This window comes from Mus pahari, chromosome 8 (genome assembly GCF_900095145.1).
Source record: "Mus pahari chromosome 8, PAHARI_EIJ_v1.1, whole genome shotgun sequence".
Lineage (NCBI taxonomy): Eukaryota > Metazoa > Chordata > Mammalia > Rodentia > Muridae > Mus > Mus pahari.
Genome location: NC_034597.1, coordinates 90143040 through 90166424, shown reverse-complemented (window position 1 = coordinate 90166424; position 23385 = coordinate 90143040). Strand labels below are relative to the sequence as shown.

The following is a 23385-nucleotide window of genomic DNA, read 5'->3' as shown; positions in this document are numbered from 1 at the left end:
GTCAGCACTCACATTAATCATCCATCAGAAATAGACAAAGGAATCCTAAGCTTGACTCCATGTGGGAATAAAAGTGAGTATCACCATAGTGTCTGCTCTCACAGAAGGCTGCCATCAGTCTGGATTCCTTCAGAAGAGGGGCAAAGGGAAGAGAAAAGGTAAACCAATGAGGGGGGAGAGCAACGGAGTAAAGAGTGACAAGGAAGCTGGGACTGAAGAGCAGTGCAGACAAACCATCTTCTCAGAAGCTGGCAAGGACAGAGTGACAGTCACTCACTGAGATGATGACAGCAGGTTAGGGGATGAAATGCAACGAGGTATTCTAGACCAAGAATTCAGGTAAGGAAAAAAAAAATCAATCCCACACAAATAGTAACAGGGAGACCATGGTCAAGACTAGGTCTGGGATTTGATTCTTATCTTTCAATCTAATAAGTTACTTGTTATCATTCCATAGGTGCTTGCAAGACTTGAGATTTCTGTTAGAAGCAACTTTACTATTCATAGCACAAGGAAGCCTGAAAGTTATGTGAAGTCACCAGGATAATACAGAGGTCCAGTGTGGTGGATAGCCCTGGAGCTGATTACAGTTGATGTGAATTCCATTCTCCAGAGAGTAGCTGCGAACAAGGAATGAGTCAGCACTCAGGTGCTGTAATCTGCTTCCCACCTTAATTTGTAAAATAAACGAGAGCTGAAGATTGGGCAGATAAAAGGGAAGGTGGAGCAGAAGGTGACAGGGAGAGAAAAGGAAATTGAAAGAGGGAGAGGTCGCAGGGGAGGAGGAAGAAAAAGAAAAGCAGAGCAGAAGCACATGGCCTGGAGAAACCACAAGTTCTAAGGGGTCTCATAGATGTGGAAGATGGTAGTTAGTGGTAAATTTGCCCAATCTAGGCGCACAGCATATATTCATATTAATTGTGTTGTGTTTTCATTGCCAGGGCATATGTGGGTGGAGATTTACTGCAACAGTCCAGAAGGATGCTGCATATGCACTAGGCTGCATGGCTGGAGAGGAATGTCAGGTGGGAGCAAGCCATTGTTTTACAGCAGACAGTAGGCAAACCAGCATTGTCCTGGGGGATAGACTCCCCCTTAGCCCTTTAAGTTGCTTACTACAAGCACACCTTTAGGTAATGATGGTCTCGTTCTTCTGTTTTATAAAACTTGTAATTTCAAATTTACAAAGTCACAAAAACACAATTAAAGGGAATATCCAGATATGTCTGTAATGCCCCATATGCTTTATCATTTGTACTTAAGACTGTCTTCCCTCATAACTTTTCTTCCTGACGTAAATACAACCCATTTATCAGTATCGTATCCAATATTTTCACACACAGCACAAATACCTCTTTATATCCATAAAGGACTGGATCCAGAAATTCCGGTATAGAAAAATCTGTGGATATTCAAATGTCTTATATAAAATCCTATACTATTTCTGTATAACTTGCATGCATCTTACCATACACTCAAAGTCACCTCAATTACTTACTATAACACCAAGTACAATATCAGCCCATTGAAAGTTATTATACTGAATCATTTAAGAGAATGACAAACATATCTGTAGATATTTAGTACAGGCACACTTTAGCGCATATATATATATATATATATATATATATATATATATATATATATATATATATATATACACGCTATCTATCTATTCCTCTTAATTATGTGTGAGTGTACATGCACATAAGTGCAGGTACCTTTGGAGGCCAGATGAGAGCATCGGATTCTCTGGAACTGGCATTACCCTCGGGTTTGAGTTGCCTGAGGTGGGTTCTGGGAACCAAACTTGGGTACTCTGGAAGAGAGTAGTACAACTCTCTTAAACTTTGGCCATCTCTTCAGCCCTGTGACACATATTTCTACAGGAAATGTTTGACCTACGGCTGGCTGACTCTACAGATGCAGGTATGATGAATACAGAAGGTCCTCCACTCAGTATAGACGGAGGGAAACCCCTCATAGCTACAGCAGTGCACTTATCACCCAAGCTTTTACACTAGCAGAAAGCTTCCATCTACCTGCCACCCTACATGCTCATTTTGTTGGTTCTTCCAAGGTCTGTGGGAGGCTGGACACAGTGGTGCACACCATTAGTGCCATAAAGGAAGGTGACACAGGAGGATCACTTGAGTTCAGCAGTTCTGGCCCTTAGTGTGCTATGCTGATAGGATATCCACATTAAATTTGGCATCAATATGATGACTTCCTTTGAGTGAAGCACAGCATATATTCATATTAATGCTTCTCTAAGGAGGGTAAGAAATGGAACAAGTTAAGCACTACTGTAGAATTCATAATTAATTTATTATGGTTGCAACAGATTTTGTCTTTATTATATTTTCTAAAAAATATTTTTACTTATTTTAAATTGTGTGTGTTTGGATACGTGCAAGTGAGCGCAGGCGCTTGAAGGGACTGAGATGTCAAACCTCTGCCAGAGCAACAGGTACTCTTCGCCACTGAGCTCCCTTTGCAGACCATATGTGTGTGTGTGCATGGCGCATGCCCAGTGTCCCACCGTGGCCAGAAGACAGTTCTGTGTACCTTGGAGAAGGAGTTAAGAGCTGGGTGCTGAGAATGAAGCTTGAGTCCTTTAAAAGAACAGCATGCATTCTTAAGCACTGGGCCATCATCTCTCCAGCCTCCTTTCCTATACTCTGTCATCTGTGTACTGTATTTAAAAATGACCTTCTCTTTATAGATACCCTCTAGTTGAGCTGTTTCTTTCAACTTATAATGTTTACATTTAAATGATTTACATTAATTGCATGCCATTTTTCCCTGTGGTTAAATTTTAATCTATCTTAATTTTGTTTTCTCCACTTATTCTCTATTCCTTTGTGTCTTTAAAAATTATTTTTTGGGCTGGAGAGATGGTTCAGAGGTTAAGAGCATTGGTTGCCCTACCAGAGGTTCAATTCCCAACAGCCACATGATGGCTCACGACCACCTCTAGTGAATCTTGGGCCCTTTTCTGGCATGCAGATACTCAGACATTAAATAAAAAAACTCTTTAAAAAATTATTTTTGTGATTCTATTTATTTTTACTATAGGTATGTTTATACACTGTTTCTCTCTGTAGCTCTGGCCATCCTGGAATTTGCTCTGTAGATCAGGGTGGCCTCCAACTCAAGAGATTCTCCTACCTCTGCCTGGGATTAAAGGCACCACTACCTCCTGGCTGGAGTGTTCTTCAAATAGAGCGCACAACTTGATACATAGTGTTAGAGCCCCACAGCAGTATTCCCAAAATACTTCCTCACATTCTTTGTACTACCTTCAAGTATGGCATAAACACCCAATATGTGTTAGTGTTTATTCAGACAATTCAAGCTTCAGTTTTGGTTCCGGAGATAAGGCCCAAGTTGGCCCCAGCCTCCCAGTCTGAGCCTCCCAAGCACTGGGATACAGGCGAGGGCCACTATGCCCAGCCACACAATTGCCTTTTATTACCAATAAAATAAGAAAAAAAAAAAAAGGAGCTGCAAAGATGGCTCGGGGGTTTAAAGTACCTACTTGCTCTTGTTTGATTCCCAGCACACACATCAGACAGGTCACAGTCACCTGAAATTCTAGTTCCAGCGGGACTTGATGCCTGGGCCTCTGTGGGCACTGCGCTCATGTGTATGCATGCATATGTACACTTAAGAATAAAAATCAATCTTCAAAAAAAATTTTTTTTTTAATTTACCTTTACTTTCCCCATCTCCAGTATTTCCCAATTTCTGCATAGGTCCAAATTTCTTCCTGTTATCACAATGTTTCTGAATAGAGAAATTCCTTTATATTTCTTACAATGGAAATAAACCAGCAGTAAGTTCTCTTCATTTTTGTTCATTATAAAGGTTTTATTTCTCCATTTAAAATGCCTTGTCATTGAATTCACTATTTAAAAATAGTTTCTGTGTTTTAACTTGTATATTTTCTGATGAGAAATCCACTATAATTCTTTGTTTATCTGTATCTGATACACCTGTTTCTTCTGGGTCTTCTGAGTAGCTTGAACAGTTCTTACACATATTTTGTTTCCATAAGTACACACATTTAATATTTGAGAGGGTGCCTGATGATAGGAATATTTGTTCTGCCTTATTGTCTGAGGTTCTTCAAGATGTAGTTTGCTGTCTTCACTTCCTTTTGAGAGCAGTTAACCATTAAGTCTTCCAATGGTTTATATCCCAAGGCCTTAGTGGCCTACTCTTTTCCACTCCCTCCCTGCCTCCTCCTCTCAGGATTCCACTTCCATGTATCAGCCACATGAGACTGCTCACAGCTCCTAGATGTTCTTCTGTCTTTTCTTACCCAACACGTTTTTCTTTCTTTCCTAGGAGAAATTACTTAAGGAACTTTTATTGCCTTGTCATAAAGTTCACTGAGCCTTCTTAAAAACACATGCTTGAGTTCAGGCACATTTGTGCCATGATGTGTACGTGGAAGACTAAGGATAACCTCCATCTTGGTCCATGTTTCACCTCTTTTGCAGCAATCTCTCTTGTATTTTGATCCTTGTCCACATACCAGGCTAGTTGGCTCATGATCTTCTGGATTCTCCGGTGTCTGCCTCCCATCTCACCATACGAATAATGGGATGACAGACACTCATACCTGGCTGGCTTTTCTGTGGTGCTCACAAGTGGCTGTACAAGCCACTGACCTATCTCCACATCCTAAATGTAATTTTTTTTCTCTCTCTCTCTTTCTCTCTCTCTTTTTTTCCTTTTCTTTTTCCCTAACTACTAGAGAATTGTTCCAGGCATTCTTCACCCCTGGTCCTGCCTCTCAACACTAACATCTCCATTTAGTTTTTTCTTTTAGTTTTCAACTCGACTAACAATTTCCACACGTTGATACATTTTGTCCATCCTGTCTACTTCAACCTTTAATGCCACTATTACACATTCTTTCATCTGCATTGCATATGGGCCTAATTCTGTTGTCTCCTGACAGAACATTAATATGTTTCCTTTTTCTTACTATTTTTGGTTAAAAGTCAGACACCTTGTATAGTCTCACAGAGACAAACAGTACTGACATTTAGGCATGCCCCATCAAAACCTTAATTTAGAGCACAAGTCTAATCCACCCAGAGGTTGAGCTGTTCGGTTTTGCTTTCGTTACAGTCACCCTCGGTGTAAGAGTAGATTGAAATCTAGCATTCTCACTAAGAGTGAGAACTGGGTTAATGGAATCCTTTTTCAGCTCTGTTGCATGAAATCTTCTAAGCTTCTGCCCAAAGCCTATGCCCAGAGGTCCTTCTTCATGAACTCACTCATCTTTACATCAGTACTTACGGGTCTTCCTTAGCTTTCTTTGTCCTTAGTCAACAAACCAGTACATAGTTCCTTAGTTCCTCTGTATCAAGCACAGGAGGTTTCCAAGGAGCCCACCTAGTAGTAAAGGATCTCTCATAGAGAGATTGCAGAAGCAGTTCTTTTGGGGTCTTTAAGCTTTGTTCTCCGGAAGAGCCCAGGTGACTGCCTTCCCACAGTGGTCCCTGTTTGCCTCCTCTATGCCTTTACCTGAAGAGCTTTCCTGCCTTGTCTACCTGCAGTCAAACTCCTGAGTACCCAATGAGATCTGTGGAGAGCTCACAGAGACTGCATAGTCTGCTGACAGCCTATAGCAGTTTGTCTTTCATGATCTGCAAACGTTTAAAGCTCTTTCTTCCTTTTTCATTTGTTTAATAAAAGGTGGCACTCTGTGTTTCCTTTCTCATCAGTCATATATTTGGGGTGCCTATATACCTCAATAATTGCATCTCCACATTTCTCTGCATCACACTACTCTTTAAACAGAGATAAAAATGATGCACCAGGAAGACATCATTGCATTTTTAGTGTTGTTAGCTTTCTACACCTGTAAGTGATGTTCTAACAAATATCTACAGAAACATCTCTATGTACTGATCAAGCAACAATAACCACAGCTAACGCTCAATATTGTATACTAGACATTCAAAGATACTAAGGCTATAGATTCCCACAACAATCCCATAAGATAGAAATTCTGATTATTTCTAAACTTGAAAATATAATTTCTGTTCAAATATTGTCCTATTATTTATACGTGATCCTAGCTCTCTTTCTGTACATGTTTTTCTGTTTGAGCATATTCGGCAGAGGAAAGAGTGGGGAAAACAAAGTCATAATCCTGGCTAAGTATGTTTCAAACATCAAGAATTCTATCTTTGCCAGGCATGGTGACACACGCCTTTAATCCCAGCACTTGGGAGGCAGAGGCAGGAGGATTTCTGAGTTCGAGGTCAGCCTGGTCTACAAAGTGAGTTCCAGGACAGCCAGGNNTANACAGAGAAACCCTGTCTCGAAAAAACNAAAAAAAAAAAAAAAAAAAAAAAGAAGAATTCTAATTCTATCTTTGTATGTGGCGAACACTCTACAGTATTAAAATGCGGATGATATGTTATTATACTGTCTTGTTTCCCATAATGTAACAGCAGTTCAAGTGGCCCTTATCAAAAAGTGTTTCAAATTTTGGAGCTTGTGGAATTAAAAAAAAACCTACCGAGTCAGCAGGCCACTTCAGATTGTGAACTTGGATTAGGGATGTTCAGACTGTATTTAAACGACAGCAAGGTTATTAGTCAGGGTCTTAGTGCCTCTATGCCAGAATAAGGGTTTGTTTAATAAGTAACTTTTGGTTCTGGTTTTGTTTGGTTTTTTTTGAGACAGGGTTTCTTTGGGTAGCTCTGGCTGTCCTGGAACTTGCTCTTTAGACCAGGTTGGCCTTGACCTCGGGGATCCTACTTCTGCCTCCCAAGTACTAGGATTAAAAGCATGGACCACCATGCCAGGCTAGTAAGTAACTATTTGAAGTTTTAAATATTGGAGCAGTAACTCTAAGTTTTCACTCTATTTATACTTGCTTATATCTCATAATGATAATCTCTTTCACATGAAGGATTCCAAAGTCATCAGCAATTATCAACTAAAATTAGTAACAAGCAACAATGTTTGCCAGGACGTTGACAGAACCCTATGTCCCACTGGCAAACTACACTGGCATCTTGATGGTGTAATGAGACTATCTACAGTACTCTATATAGAACATGCAAAGATGTTGTACACTTTAAGGATATTGTGGTTTGACTCCAGATTATTGTAACAAAATAAACATAAAAAAGTCATGCAATTTTTAATTGTCCAGTACATATTTTTAACTAGCTGTAGTCTATTAATTATAGTACATTATATCTAAAAGTATCATAGACAGATCTTAATTAACACCTTTTACTATGGAAATGCTAACAGTCATCTGAACTGGTGGGTAGTGGTGCTGCCAGGCACCTTCAATCAGTCAAAAACACTAAGGGGAGAGAAACAAAACAAGGTGTAGCATAAACCTCTGCCTCAATTGTAGTTCCCCAAGCAGACACTTTCTGGAGATCTAAAGACACTATAAAGATAAAATATTCTACTCTTCAAGCAGACCGACATTAAAAACACTAATTTAAAAAAAAAAAAAAACAAACAAAACGACGATGACTATAATTAGTATAATTCTGGCAAATCTAAGAACAATGATGTAGCTGGCTGCGTCAATAGAACATAAGCAGGGCTTCTTAATCCCAAAACTGGATTTATAACAGCTGGCAGCAATATCAATATTTTTCCATAATACAGATAGCTACTTCCCTCCAGCACTGACTGTCAATAATTTAATCGATTCACAGATGTGTCTTTATCATTTCTACCTGCATTCCCCAAACATAATTCTAACTTCCTTTCTGATTGTCAAATTTATAACTATTTGCAGGAAGAAGGTAAATAAAATTAAAAAAATCTCAGGTCCTTAAAGGGAAAATTTCCTTTCACAAATATTATGCACATACTCTATTTTTCTTTAAAAAAATGATAAAAATATTCTTCAGATAATTTAACACCAAGCAATTACAACTGCTTTACAGGGCAAAAAGAAATTACCCAGAACTTTAAAACAGAGACAGAGAACCTGCCTAAAAGTAATTCTCTACTATATTTTTCCCTATACTTGGTGACATCTAAATTATCATAAAATGCTACAATAAGTATAATTTGACTTATAGCCAAAACATTTTTTATTGAAATCTGTCATTGTTTATAATTACATCACAACATGTAATATTCTAAACATGAAAGATACTTAAAACAATTACTATTGTCCAAAACATACACAACATAATTACCAAAGGACTATGACTAAGTTAAGATTTCCTGGGGACTTGGGGAGGTGTCAGTGGAGGGGAGTTAGAGATGGAGGTCTCACCACATACTCAGGCTGTCCTCAAACTCTTCCTGTCTCCTGTGTGCTGAGCAGCTGCTGCTCCTGCAGAGGACTTGGGCTTGATTCCCAATACTCACATGGCAGCACACAACCACGCATAAATAACTCCAGTGCCAAGGGTCCAATGCCCTTTTAAAAGTGAGCAGAAAAATTTCCAACTTTATAAAGAACTTACTTTACTTTCAGTTATGTGTGTGTATGTGTCTGTGTGTCTATGTGTGTGTGTGTGTGTCTGTCTGTCTGTCTGTCTGTGTCTGTGTGTGTATCTGTGTTTGTGTGTGTCTGTGTAAGCTGTACTTGCCAGGTGTCATGAGTCACTGACATGAGACTGGGAACCAAACCCAGTTCACTACTGAGCCATCTATCCAGCCTCTATAATTTCAAACTTTTGGGCAAAATTGGACTTACATACCTTAATCAGAAACTTAAATTCTACATAGGAACTGAGTTCTTCCTAACAGCCCTTTCCTTCACAGCAAAGGGAAGAAGACAGAAAGTCCTCGAGGAAGGGTTATAAATGCGAGAGAGCCTCCCCTCAGGTATGCAGGAGCTGGTCTGTGCTGACTGGGCTGATTCCTGCTGTGCCTCAGGGCTGGCAAGATGGCTCACAAGGCATAGGCTCCTGCCACCAAGCCTAATAACCTACAGATGTAGGGTCCTGGGACCTACAGGGTGGAAGAAAAGAACTGTCTCCAAAAGTTGTCTTCTGACCTCCAAACACAAGCCCTGCTATTCACTCACAAGCAAGCAGATGCATACAAAATAAAGGTAGTAAGACATTTTAAAACCGTAAACCTCTTCATTTCATTTTGCAAAGGAGGCATAAACTGTATCTACACAGTAACTAGATTCTAACGGAGTCTCTCTCTTTCTCTCTCACACACACAGACATACTTGGTTATGTTTCTATGAACTCTCCATATGGTGATTTAGCCAATCAAAGATTGAAATACTACTATATATGTATATGTGCTGACAAAATATAGATTTTCTTATTATTCCCTAACATTTAATATCTATCAATAAGAACTATACAGATGATTTTAAGAACACAAGAGGAGATACACAAACACACACACACACACTAAACCAATCTATTCAAAGGACACATAAAATTAACAATGAATAAAAGTTAAATAAATGTTTTATACAAGGAATTTTTTTTCTATGAGTATGCCTGAAACAATCTATTCACCAAAAATACTGAGACACAACTGTGTGTGATATATATAGTAACATATACACCTATCTGTGACTATATACTTGAAATTAGAACCTTATTCAGCAATTAAATAAACTTGCATGTAAAATTCAACAACATTAACCAGTTGCATATTTCATTATACATTAAATTTGATTTTATTTTGTGACTTAAATTCATTTCTCAAATTTACTAAAGAACTCATTAGCAAGGAAACATTATTTCCTTCTGTCAATCAATGAAAAATTTAAAAACAGAACTTAACACTAGTATCAAAATACACTCTTTTTTTAATTAGATGTTTTCTTTATGTATATTTCAAATGTTAGCCCCTTTCCTAGTTTCTCCTCCAAAAATCCCCTATATTCTCCCCCTTCCTCCTGCTCCCCAACCCACCCACTCCTGCTTCCTAGCCCCGGCATTGCCCTATACTGGAACATAGAACTTTCACAGGACCAAGGGCCTCTTCTCCCATTGATGACCGACTAGGCCATCCTCTGCTATATATGCAGCTAGAGCCAGGAGTCCCTCTGTGTGTTTTCTTTGATTGTTGGTTTAGTCCCAGGGAGCTCTGGGATGGCTCAGCCATTAAAGGCTAGACTCACAACCAAAATACACTATTTACATGTATGAAACTGTCAAAAAAAAAAAAAATCAATTAAAAAGGGGAAACATTCAAGAATTTAAAACTAGCATTGGTTATACTCAAAGCCATTAGTGACTGAAATAGGAGATCTTTGAAGAAAAAACTTTCTTATTCATGCTTATAATGCACAGCTTCTAGCAAAGAACATGTTTAATTCACTTGTTTAATTGACCAAGTAAAGGAAAGACAATTACTTTATGGGCTGAAAACCTTATGCATGTCTATCCCTTTAGCCCAGTAATCACAACTATGAGGAACCTCTTTGGAAGAACCTGCAAGGAACATTTGGATAAAGAAAGATATTTAATAAAGTCGATTCTTATGTTGAAAAACTAAAAATCTAATCGTCAAAATTAAGGAACTGGAAAGTAAGTAATGATTCACTCACCTGAAAGTATGCAAAGATTTATTTCTAATAAAGTTTTGAAAAAGAACTGTTTAGCTTATTCTAAAAGAATGGAATTAAATATGTAATGCTAAATGTATTTTTTTTATATACTTTCAATTTTAGCATGTTTATTTTAAAGAATAAACTGGTATGCTTTTTGTCAGCTAAAAAAAACCCAATAATAATTACTATAATTTACCTGGTGGTTCTTTTTAGCAAATGACCTGAAAGTAGAGTTGGAAGGCAAAGAACACTTGAGTTTTTCTTTCTTGCCTTCATGTACAACTTGCAAATTTTTGTCCATTGTTGCACTATGGACTATTCATTAATAATTAGAAATGTTCAGGCTCTCAAAGTCATTGTGTCTGAGAGAATCTTTTACTCTGCCAAGTAGTCTGGTAGATGCCCAGGCTCTATCATCTTTGAACCACCTGCCAGCATTCTGACAGGACTGGATACGTATAATCCTTTTTAAATTAAGTAAATATGCTTATATCTAATTATACTCATGTTTAACCATACATTTAGCATTGAGCCATATATTACTGTAGCATATATGTAGAATGATACTTTTGTTGATCAAAATTTTGCTTAATATAACCTCAATGAATTTTCTAACATGGCACTTTAAAGACAAAAAAAAAAAAATCACAAAATCGCTACAGAGATGAAATTCAAGTATAACTAAAGGGCTTTCAGTTTACTGTTTCTCAGTCAATTTCCCACCCAAGATAGGATGGTGATCACTTTAGTGCAAAGCATAAAGTGGCTACACAATCAGCCTATCAGCTTTCTATCGTGTTGTGTGGCCTGGCGTGGGGGCACACACCTGTGATCCCAGCACTTGGCTGGCAGGACTAGAAGTGGACCACGCAGCGGGACTGCCCGAGTTCAAGTTCTGGCTAAGCCTTGGGGACAGAGGCTGAACCTCACCTTGCGGCAGCTGCTTCATCTGTAAAGGGAGATAATACCTGTAATTCCTAAAGCTCCTATGGAAGCAAACAGCACACACTCTGAGTCACTTCTGTACCATTGTTAAAGGGACATCAACCTAAAAACACTTTTATTCTGCCTATCTAGAACACAAAATGGTGATGTAGCAAGTAAAAGATCAAAGGGTAAAGAGACTCCTCCACTGAAAACTTAACTAGTATCCCTCTCCCAGGTTTTTGTTGTTATTGTTTTTGGGTTTTGGTTGTTGTTTTAAGTTTTAAAAACAAAAGCAGTATCTTTCAGTGAGTAAACAAAGCTAAGTGAAGTGGGCCTACTGTCCAAATTTCTGAATTAGCTAGTGTCTGACAGACAACAATGGTGAGATAGTGAAAAACATCTATGGAACAATTCAACTGTGGCAGCAGACCATAACCAATATTCTGGAAAACAAAACAAAACAAACAAAAAAACCCAAAACACAAAATATTAGTGGGTCAATTTAGAGGACTTCTCCTTGGGTTCACAAACCTCAGCATACAATACCACCTCCCCTTCAGTCCCTCCCTTCTCATAATGTTCTGGGTGTCACAGACACCATCTGTGTCTGTGACCAACTTCAGTACACATTATTAACCAACAGCTCCTCTTCCTCTGTCCATTCTTTTTAACACCTAAGTGACCCCGAATTTATTTTTACCTCTCCGTTATTCCCTTCTGAGAGTTTATAAGCTCCTACCCAAAGACAAAATGTTAAAAATATCTGCCATGACCTTTAGACTTAGACACATAAGCTAAATGCCTTTCATAGGTCAAAAACACTACAATCCATTACAAAGTAAAAACAATTTCACGATCTAAACTCAATTCAGAAGCCCAATTTGATAAACACCAGACATGGCATCTCTGGTACCTCTGCCTATAAAGTCCAAGCTTCCTTTGATTTGGCTTCATTCGCATTGCCATTCAGATTAAACTTTCTCGGTGCCTAGTAAAATAATATCACCATCACATTCACTGACTGCCCATCACCATTCTTAAGAAAGTTCTGAGATTAACTCACTAATCATTATAGTAATCTAATCATAGTTTAATAAGGTAGGCATTATTAGCCTTAGTTTACACATGGAAAATATATTGCCCACATTAATAAGCAGAGGAATCAGTACGAAAACCTACATCCTATGCTCTAAACTTTCTCCTACATTATATTTTACTGAAGCCTGTTTCAGTCAGCCTACACTGAAAATGTAAAGCATGTATGACAACCAAAGTCCATGTTCTCACGGAACCCACATCTCAATAAGTCAGCAAGATGAAGAAATAAATGAAAGGGAGAACAAACTTGCTACAGACTTTTAAGAGACCGGGAAGGAAATGGCATTTGACGATAGACAGTAATACAGGTATATGATGAAAGAAGGCCTCCCTGGAAAAGGACTGAAGATAAGAGAGGTGAGAAAGGGGTCATGCCGTCTCTGCAGCGAGAACAGGTATACCAGAAGGCTAGGTTACCCAAAAGTCCAAATATGGTATTAGGCTGAACATCACATCAAACCTAAAGTTCTATTACCAAATCTCTGCTATTTGATGGTGCCCTGGTTAGTTTTGTTTTGTTTTTTTCAACTTTTTGTTTTGGAGGTGGGGGGGGGGGTGCGGGTGGTGGCATCAACTTGCCACAAGCTAGAATTATCTAGAAAGAGTAACTACAACTGAGAAAATGCCTTGTTCTGTTGGGCTTGTAGTCAATCAAGCCTGAACAGCATGCTCTTGATTAATGAAACAAGATGAAGAGAAAAAAAATTTTCCCTGGGAGAGGTTTAAGCTGGTTGTAAAATAGATTTGAAAATGTATAGTGTGGGCCTTTTTCTTCAATGACAAGAGGGCGTTAATATATAATTACTATGGGACAGTAGTAAGATTATCTTGTAATCTGCAAACCAATCCCACAAAACAAGGGACCTCATGTAAAGGAGCTCTAGTTGAAATATTTACTGTAGAACTCCGCAAAAATCTAAGATTTTATCCTTTTTGTTTTTAAGACAGTGTTTCACTGGGTATCCATAGCTAGTCTGGAGTTTACTATATAGACAATGCTGGGTTAGGCTTCACAGAGATTCTCCTGCTTCTGCCTCCCCTTAGTGCTGAGATTAAATGTGTTGCCTCTGACTGTATACTTGTATCATATGCACATAAGTACCCAGATGAGCGCTTCAGACTGTAGGAAACTGTAGTAACAAGGAGCTATGAGCTAGCCCATGTGAGAGCTTGGTACTGAATCCAGGTTCAGTTCTGGGAGAATTATTCTAGAACAGTAAGTGCTCTTACTGTTGAGTTATATCCCTAGCCGATGATACTTTTTTTTTTTAAGTTTTCATAACACAAAAGGCATTTCTAACCCAATACTGGAAACAGTAAATATGTAGTGAGCCTTATGTGTAAAAAACAATTCTGAATAATTTGAAATATGCAAATAGATATCAATCCTAAGCCTAAGAACCACAAGAAGAGATAAAATTCCCTACCTCAGAAGCTAAGGTGCTATTTGACTTATAGGAGGAATTTTATATACCACTAAGGTAGAAACAGTAGCACGTAAATTTAACCAGATTAAACAGATCCTGAATTGTTAAAATGTAGGAAAATATGCATCACTGTTTATTTGTTTGCTTGTTTGTTTACACAGGGTCTCACTATGCAGCTTAGGTGAGCCTGGAACTCATTTTGTAGACTAGGTCACCTCAAAGTGCTGACCCTTATGCCCTAGCCTTCGAAGTACTAACATTTTAAGGTTTTACTACCATATGTGGCTTAAAAATATATATATTTAAGGAGCTAAAAAGAATATAAAAATAAATAAATGCAAATCATTGAAGTCACATGGAAGAATGCATAGCACAGATAAAATATATCCAGGTTATAGAGAGTTTTATGTAGAGGGTCACATTGAAGCTAATTCTGAAGGCTGAGGAGAAATCAGAAATGCCGATGCTGTGAGAAGAAATATTTTCAGAAAGAGAAATTATGAGAAAGAATAGCAATAAAATAAAGATTGCTAGAGAGAAATGTTTTCAGAGAAGTAGCCAAAGCAGCCAGGGTTAGGGGAGGCCTGAAGACAGGCAGGCTAAAGAGGACCACACTGACATAGAAATGTGGAATTGTTATATATAACCCTGGGGCTAATTATATTTGACGTTAATTCTGTTCTCCTGTGAGTGGTTGTGAACAAGGAATGAGTCAGCACTCAGGTGATTTCCTATAACCTGCTTCCCACCTTAATTTGTAAAATAAAGGAGAGCTGACCATTGGGTAGATAAAAGGGAAGGTGGAGCAGAAGGTGGGAAGGAGAAGTAGAAAATGGAAGAGGGAGAGGATGCAGAGGAGTCGGAAGAAGAAGAAAAAAAGAGCAGAAGCACATGGCCTGGAGAAACTGCAAGTTCTAAGGGGTCTCATAAGCTGTGGAAGATGGTAGTGTAGCGGTAGATCTGCCCAATCTAGGCGCACAGCAAGTAATCATATTAACTGTGTCGTGTTTTCATTCCTGGGGCATATCTGGGTTGGAGAGATTTACCGCAACAAAAGGGAATGGCATCAAACTCTGTTTTTCAACCTGATATATCTCAGAGGTATAATGCATAGAAACAATAAAGCTCTAACAGTGGTTCTCAACTGTGAGACATGATAAAGCAGAAGAAATTAATTCTGGTGGGAGTAAAGCTTGTGAAAAGCCCTCTAAAAATTACTACCTTCCTTCCACTCTACTTTTGAGAATCACTGCACTAAGAAAACAGAAGTCTGAGTCACCAATTGATGTCAGGAAATGTAATGGAGGGAAACCTGTAGAAACATGAAGGGACAGAAAAGACGGCCCAGATAATAACCTCAAACAAGGACAAGTGTACTCTGAAATGTCAGTGGGTCATTCCTGTGGTGGCATCTGGGATCACAAAGTACAATGAAGTTTCAGTCTGGACATTCAGATGCTAAACCAATAAACTGGATGAAGCTCCAGAAGGGACACAAGAAGAAGGCACTACAATATTCTTGGAAGTGATTATGTATGAACTGCTTTATTGTAAGTAATTGGCATCTTATTATAGTCTTCTATTAGTCCTCATCACTAGTGTTAACACAACCCAACAACTCTGCAACCCACACTTCCTAAGGCTCACAACAAGCAATGTAAACAACAGAAGCACTAATTCAAGGCTGCCTACTATACTGGTCTACTGTAAACTCAATACAAACCAACAGTCTACAATGTTAAAAGACAAACCCGAGAGCAGCTTAGAAGGGATAATTACAAGGACACTCAGTGTTTAATTAGTCAAACACCCAGTCGTACAGTTTGAAAGAATAGTAAGTATAGCTCTATCATAGTATCAAAGTATTTCAGCCTTAAAATGGACTTAAGACTAATCTAAAATCGTCTTAATTATAAAAAATTTTCAAGTATTTTTAAAGTTAACAGGAAATATCATCCTGTGTGTGAAATGTGAGTTTTTCCCCTCCTGTTCGTTAATATATATTAAGTGTATAAAATAATGAGTTTTATAATGACATTTTCATAATTTCTACCTTTCACTGGCTCCCTTCTTCTTCCAAAATAATCTCTGCTCTGGAAAATGTGATTTCAAGTCACATATGAAGAAAATGTACAATTGCCTGGTGCTCTAAAATGTACCATTGGCTTCAGTTAAATTCTAGTCATTCTAACTGAATATTTTCTGACAAAGTTCCCACAAGAGTGAGGGCTTTAGAAAAGCAGAGGGAAAGAATGGATACGTCAATAAAGTAACAAGAGGCAACTGAAGGAGCAGAGGCAGACCCAGCAGAGCTCCCTACCAGCCTGGAGCTGGTGAAGACCATGGTGGTCCAGAAAAGATTCACCGAGCAAAGCGATTATTTTCTGGAAGCTAGGCGTGACAGCCATGCCCAAAGACCATACAGGCTAGGTGGATGTGTAGAAGCCACAGGAAATCTGACAGGGAAGCAGCAGGCCACCTGTTAAGTAAAGTAAGGAACAAACCACCTACAACAGATCCTGCTGAACTGGTGAACAGCTTTGGCAAAGTGAACCATGAATGTGGCATGGTAGCACAACCTGGGCGAAACATCTCGTTTGCTATCACTCTATGGCTGCTGCTGTTACAAAAACAAGTTCTAAGGAAAAACAAAAAGAAAACCAAACTGGGGAAATACTTTTCCACAAGTCCTACAATAGAAGGTAAAATTTACACACAGCAACATTTTTTGAAAAGAAATGTGAAATACCTCAGTCTGACCTTCATGTGCACTGGTTTCATGAGTAACTCGAATAGCCTGTAATAAGAATATAAACTATTTACAAAAACATAAAACAGTTGTGTCTATCTTTTAAATGAAAACAGCAACAAAGCTCAGCTTTTACCATCTAGAATCCTGTGACGAGGCGGGAAGTTGGAAGAACTTTAGGAGCAGTTTAGCACAAAACCTTTCAGAACTGTATCTCAGTAAGCAAATGAAGTGCTCTCCTTTCTACCCACAAATCCCTTATGCATTGGGAAACAGATTAGCTCATCGGTTCTAATTTGCATAGTGCAAGGAGAGGGTCATCTAGCTTCCTTAATTGTTTGAGCAACACTTAACACTTTATTCACTTGAGACTGGAATAAAGTGAGCAAGCATCTCACAGAGACTGAAGCCGCTCAGCCATCTGTCTCTCCAAGGTGCGTGCTCCTGCGGCTCTGCCCGTGTTTATGCTTAAGCATGCATTTCAGTCGGCAAGTTTAAAACGTGGTGCAAAAGGCATGCGTTTGTGAGAAGCTAGGGAGCTCAGCTAGCTAAACTTAAACCTGCTCCAGTCAGACCCACTCCTATCAAAGATGCAGAGAAATGAACATAATACAAGATCAGGGTAAAAGTATAATTGTTATGTAAGTATTAAAGCAATAAGACATGCAAACCGATCAGCAATTTCTCTACTAGGTATTAATGTGTTGATGTATTTAATGTATACGATTATATGAAATTAAGAATGGTTCTAAAACCTCAAATAGTAATATATTTTACTCAGGCTTGTAATAATTTTAAGTAGTGAAAAAGAGAAAACTCTTAGATTTCAAACAGCATTTTACTAGTTAAATATACTATACAATGGAAAGCTACTCAGCCATTGAAATAATAATGTTAAATATATACTTACTGGTGTTAATACGTTTGTGATAAGTGAAAAAAGCAAGTTATAAAACAGTATTACAGTGTGATCAAATTAAACTACTGTGTATATACATACATGTTTTCTATAAACCATCAGTGACAGTTACCTTTCACTGGTGGAATTACTAGCAATTGTCATGCTTTTTAGTTTACTTTTATGCAAAATAAGGATGACGAATAAAATTCCAAATGTTTTTAAACTTAAAGCAATTAAAATAGTTTGGAACACTAAACAAAGAGTATAAAAATGTACATCATACTTTTAAGTTGAAAGTTCAAAATATCATCTATTGATGCTATTGACAGGCAAAAGGTCTTCAAAAGAAAAATGATTTTCAAAAATAATAAATGTTTAAAACAATCACTTCAAACTGGATCAGAGGGTCCAGGATTTAATTTGCAAACTAAATTATTTCTTCATCTGCTCTGGACACAGAACGGTCAACTGAGTAACGTTACAGATATTTCAGGCCCAGCTACCTCGGTAAAACCGAAACCCTTCCTTACGGATATGACAGTGATGCTTCCCCAATCTATGGCTTCAAGACAAACCGCTGAACAGAGCCCACAATCCTGTAAAACTGCCCATGGATGAGGTTGGATAGAAAGAAGGTACTGACGTCATAGTTCTCCAGGTATTTGGCTCTCTCTTCAGGGCTCATGGATACAGACTCCTCCAGGAACTTTTTCAATGTTGACCCTGATTCTGAGAATTTCAAAAATGATTAAAAATTTAATTTTAATTACAAAGAAAATTAACAGTAAATGTAGTATAGTATTTTTTTAGGTAAAAATTCTTTAACTGGTAAGAATCTAAGAGTCTTGGGATAAGTAATTATGTCAAATACTCTTTTGCTGAACCTGTTCATCAACAATATGAAGAATGAGAAGGATTTATTTCTCTCCCAGCAGCTTATACATAGATTCCCATAACCATTACTTTATAGTTGGAGAGAGCTAGAGCACCCCCTTCTGTTTAATAAAGTTAACACATCTGAAGAGGAAACCTGGAACAGAAAGTGGTTTACCAAAGTGCATCTTGTCTTTGTTGTTCGCAATGGCATGGATTAGTCCAATCGTTCCACAGGCATTGCTGATGGTTTGTTTCATAAAATATACTGATGATGTCACATCTTGTCCTTGAGATTTTATCTTTTCTTCCTCTTCTGTTCTGAAGACTTCATACTATTGGGGGGAAGTCAAAAGTCCACATGCAAAAACTACACACTAAACAAGACAAGCCTGTAAAGGAAGGCTATGAAGGACGAGGGGTAGCCTAACTTAAGTGATTTAAAGTACCAGACCAACGAAGCCTAAGAAGGAGTGGCAACTGTCTGACGGTAACGGGGTAAGAAAGACAAGGCATTCTCACATCGGTTAGTTTACTCATTGCCTGCCTGTGGGATACAAGGGTCTCACTGTACTGCTCAATCCAGTCTGCAACTTCTGAGCTCCGTCCTTTTTCCTGCCTTAACCTTTCAGGTAGCAGAAATTGCAGCCATACTCCACAGCACCCAGCTCATTCGCCAATGTTACAGGCAGGCACTGGCACAAAGCTGAGGCGAGCTGACCTTATCTTTTAAGAGAAGAAAGCTAAAGGGAAAAGACTAACAGAAAGCTTTATTGTCAATCTATAATCATATATCTTTTTTTTAAAGATTTATTTATTATTATATATAAGTACACTGTAGCTGTCTTCAGATGCACCAGAAGAAGTCGTCAGATTTCAATAAGGATGGTTGTGAGCCACCATGTGGTTGCTGGGATTTGAACTTAGGACCTTCGGAAGAGCAGTTGGGTGCTCATAACCACTAAGCCATCTCTCCAGCCCCATATATCTTTTATTTTAATAAGACACTAAGATTTCCTTACTTTTTATTTTGCTGATTATTTGTAACAAAGGCATCATTTGTTTTTAAAGACTATTTTTTTATTCAACATCAAAAATCTGCATTTATCAGAAACTGCATATCTTGCTTTACAATTACCTTTTCTGTAATAGGGAAGAGGAGTAACACTGCGCACACTGGTCTTGGTACCATGCTAAGAAGTTCAGGCTCCATCCCGTACACATCAACAAACTGCCAGTTAGGATGCAGGCCTAATTGCTTGAGAAACTAGAAAAAGAAAAAGCAGCAAAATGTTAACTGGCTAGAGAAAAACACTGTTAACAAGGAAATGATCGACAAGTGTGTACTATACACCTAATATATAAAAAGCAATGTAATCAAGTATTACTAATGTTCAATAACAATGCAGAAAGCAGCACTACCAAACACAGACTATAGTACATAAATATGTAGAGTCCTTATTTATCAATATACCAGAGCCTGAGAGGTCAAATCCGGTAAAGCAAGTCTACAATGAATAGGGAGAGTAGGTAGAGAGCAATTTACATCACATACCAAACAGTTAAAACCCCTAACATAGGAAACAAATCTGTTTTAAAATCTGTAACTTTGACAATGAGTATGTTAGCTAGGAATTCACCAAAGACATACAAGTTACCTTAAGAACTTATTTCCAGGTTTTAATGCATCAATTAAATAATGAATTATTATTTTAGTACATCAACAATTTATACTGATATCGAAAAAATAACATCTGGGGTTTAAAGACAGATAGCTAAGCATTTTGTCAATAAAAGAAAGTTACATGTGCACAGACACACATGCAGGCAAACGCTTCCAAGATAGACAGAAGGATGGATGGATAGATTGAAGGAAGGAAGGAAGGAATTTAGGAAAGAAAGGCAGCTAAGACTCTCTCTTGGGAAGAAGTACATGACATGTTTTGCACCAGCTCTCCATCAAGCTGCATGCTCTGGACTACAGAGAGCAAGGGCCCCTCCACTATGCCATTCTTCACCAGATTACTACTCAGGATTGCAGGGTTCACAGGCAGATCTGAAAATATTTCCCTTGCTCTTCTTCACTTCTTCCAAATTTACTGGTCTAGGTCAGTCAATAATCAATCCTACCTAGAAACCAAAAAAGGATTTTTTTAAAGGCTCAGTGTTAAAGGAAGAGACTCTAACTTATCTTTTTTCCCATTGCTAAGCACTATATCTAGCCAGATCACAGACACTCAAGTTACATTGCTTGATTTGAAATGAATACACTTTAACAGATAACGCGGTGTGCTACATAAGCTTGTTTATGATGAACTTTCAATGTATCCTCCTTTTTCTGCCAGTTAAAGAAGACTGGGACCTTCAACTTCTTTATCTACAATCTCATGTTCATTAAATCAGCTCTGCCTATTACCATGATAGAACACATATCTCTGAGGTAGGCAAGCATACAGGGTTTAGCAAGCCTGGGACTCTACCCACACCCCTCTTCTGATAAGAAACTTGGCGGCTCCAGACCCTTACCCACATGTACTATGCACATACCCCTTCCTCTGAGTAATGCACTTAGCAACCTGCTAGCACGCTCAGCCCATTCCAAAGAATGGAAAGGCCGATTCAGTCTGAATTGGTTTGGGGTACATGTGCAGCTAAGCAAACTGTACATAAAGCGAAAATCCTCTATTTACTATCTGCCCAGACATAATTGGGCATGGATATGATTAAAATCATATACATTACAGAAAGGCATATATATAATACAAAAATGATCATGTAATTTAACATCTCTCAATCAAAATAGAGAACCATTCAAACTACATCCCAAACTAAACTTTGCCTTCACGTGAACGTATAAAAGGAAGTGACAAACATCTACTGGGCCCTTGAAGGGCTTCAATTACATGGCTCACTGTGCCCCTCAACAGTGTATCTGACTTATTCCATCATTTCACTAAATAAAAGTCTTCCTGATACCTTTGCAAATCTCTGTGCATTACCTGAATGAGATGTCAAGACTCTGGAAACACCAAGACTACCCAACTGTAACATCTCTAATTGTAAGGCCTGAGCAGAGGATTTGTTAATCTTGATACTCATAGTTCCATGTATGTACTACAAAATAAAGAAACATTCTCACAAGAATGCAACCCGGACAAAACTGCTAAGTTACTGTAAAGAGACTTTAGTATAAATCAGCAAAGCTAACAAAAATAAACACTAAGCAAGATTCAAAATCTAAAGGCACAGTTACAATGACACCGATTAAGACCGAGCTAAGAACACAATGAATGATTAAAAAACACATTGTCTTAAATCATAAGAATCATTAAATCTTAACAAGAATTACAATTTACCTTAACTCTTTATTCCTATCATGAAATGACACACCACAAAAATTCAATTCAATGAATATTCATTAGCTCTAACCTCTGGATCTGGGGTTGCTATGAGTTACTCATCAGAAGCCATCACATAACACGAGGAATAAACAGTTTAAAATAACTACAGCTGGCTATGATGGTAGACACTGTTAATCCCAGGACTTGGGAGACAGACGCAGGAGGCTCTATGAGTTCAAGGCCAAGCTGTTCTACCTATTGAGTTCCAGACACAGTGAGACCCTGTCTCAAAGAACAACAGAGTAATCACAAAACTGCCCTGTTTCCATACAAAACAAACTCTAGATCTGCATTTAAAACAAACATGAAAATGTTAAAAAGGCACATTTTGTAAAAGGTCAACTACAATTAGTTGAATAGTATAAACCCAGTTTTATTGTCTCATTTTAAAAAACAATGTGGTATTCTACCATAGTCAAGTTTAAAGCTAAGTAAGAAAATCTACAGAACTACAGCAATTTTTTACTTAAATTTGCAAAACTATGAGGAAACACAAAATAATGATCTTAAAAACTGAACTCGTGGCTGTGGGGGTTTCAGGTGGAAAAATGCTTGCTTTCCACGTAGCTTGAGAATGTGAGCTCAGTCCTTCAGAATCCACGTAAAATGCTGGGTGTGGTATACTTCTGTAATGCCACCACTTGACAGGCTAAGGCAGGCGAATCCCTGGACCTTGCTGGCCAGTATAATGAAACCAGTGAGTTCCAGGTTAAAAAAAAAAAAAAAAAAAAAAAAAAATCAAAGAAAAAAAAAAACCATGAAAGGACTAGACCCACGGAGAGTTCTCACAATTGCTGATGTAAAAAGCTGCCCATATGTGCATTTACAAACCATCTCTACGTAACTGAAGTGCCATGTTTGGATAGCACAAGAAGGGGGGGTATAACCTCTAGAACCAGTCTTTGGCCTTTTTCTGTTTAAATACTGGAAAATAAAAATAACAATATCAACAACAAAAAGTCTAACTGATTAGTTCACTAAAATCCCACAACTTTAAATTTTTGTTTAATTAAAAAATATAATTTATAAACTACAATATGCAGCCATAAAACATTTTATTATTTTAAAAAATGCCTGTTTTTAAAAGAAGATGGTATAAATGAAATCTAGATAGTAGTGGCTCTATAAGTACACTATTATCATTAGTATATCATAATAAATTTAGTAATCCTAAAAAAATAATTTTGTACTCTACAGTCCAAACACAGACTTGCCACCAGATCAGGGATATTTCAATTCAGGCACTATGGCATGCAGCTGTAATCCCTGGCACTCAGGAAGCTGGGGCAGGAAGATCAGCAGTGCCAGGCCAGCTGGGTTATTGCAGACATATGCAGTCTCACATAAATCAAAAATAGTTCTCCAGAGAAGAGAGGAGAGGAGAGGAGAGGGGAGGGGAGGGGAGAAGAGAAGAGGGGAGAAGAGAAGAGGGGAGAAGAGAAGAGGGGAGAAGAGAAGAGAAGAGA

At 38.1% G+C, this 23385-nt stretch overlaps 1 protein-coding gene across 2 annotated transcripts in view; it reads right to left on the bottom strand.

The window, feature by feature from the left end:
* The window catches only part of Uchl3 (ubiquitin C-terminal hydrolase L3), a 44685-nt gene that overhangs the window by 13017 nt on the left and 8283 nt on the right, over window positions 1-23385 (bottom strand). For both annotated transcript variants that reach the window (XM_021203392.1, XM_029541912.1), the window contains exons 3-6: window positions 19657-19785; window positions 18697-18853; window positions 18289-18374; window positions 16745-16792 (exon numbers count right to left, since the gene is read on the bottom strand). In XM_021203392.1, the coding sequence (XP_021059051.1) occupies window positions 16745-16792; window positions 18289-18374; window positions 18697-18853; window positions 19657-19785 (420 nt within the window). The remainder of the gene's footprint in view (window positions 1-16744; window positions 16793-18288; window positions 18375-18696; window positions 18854-19656; window positions 19786-23385) is intronic.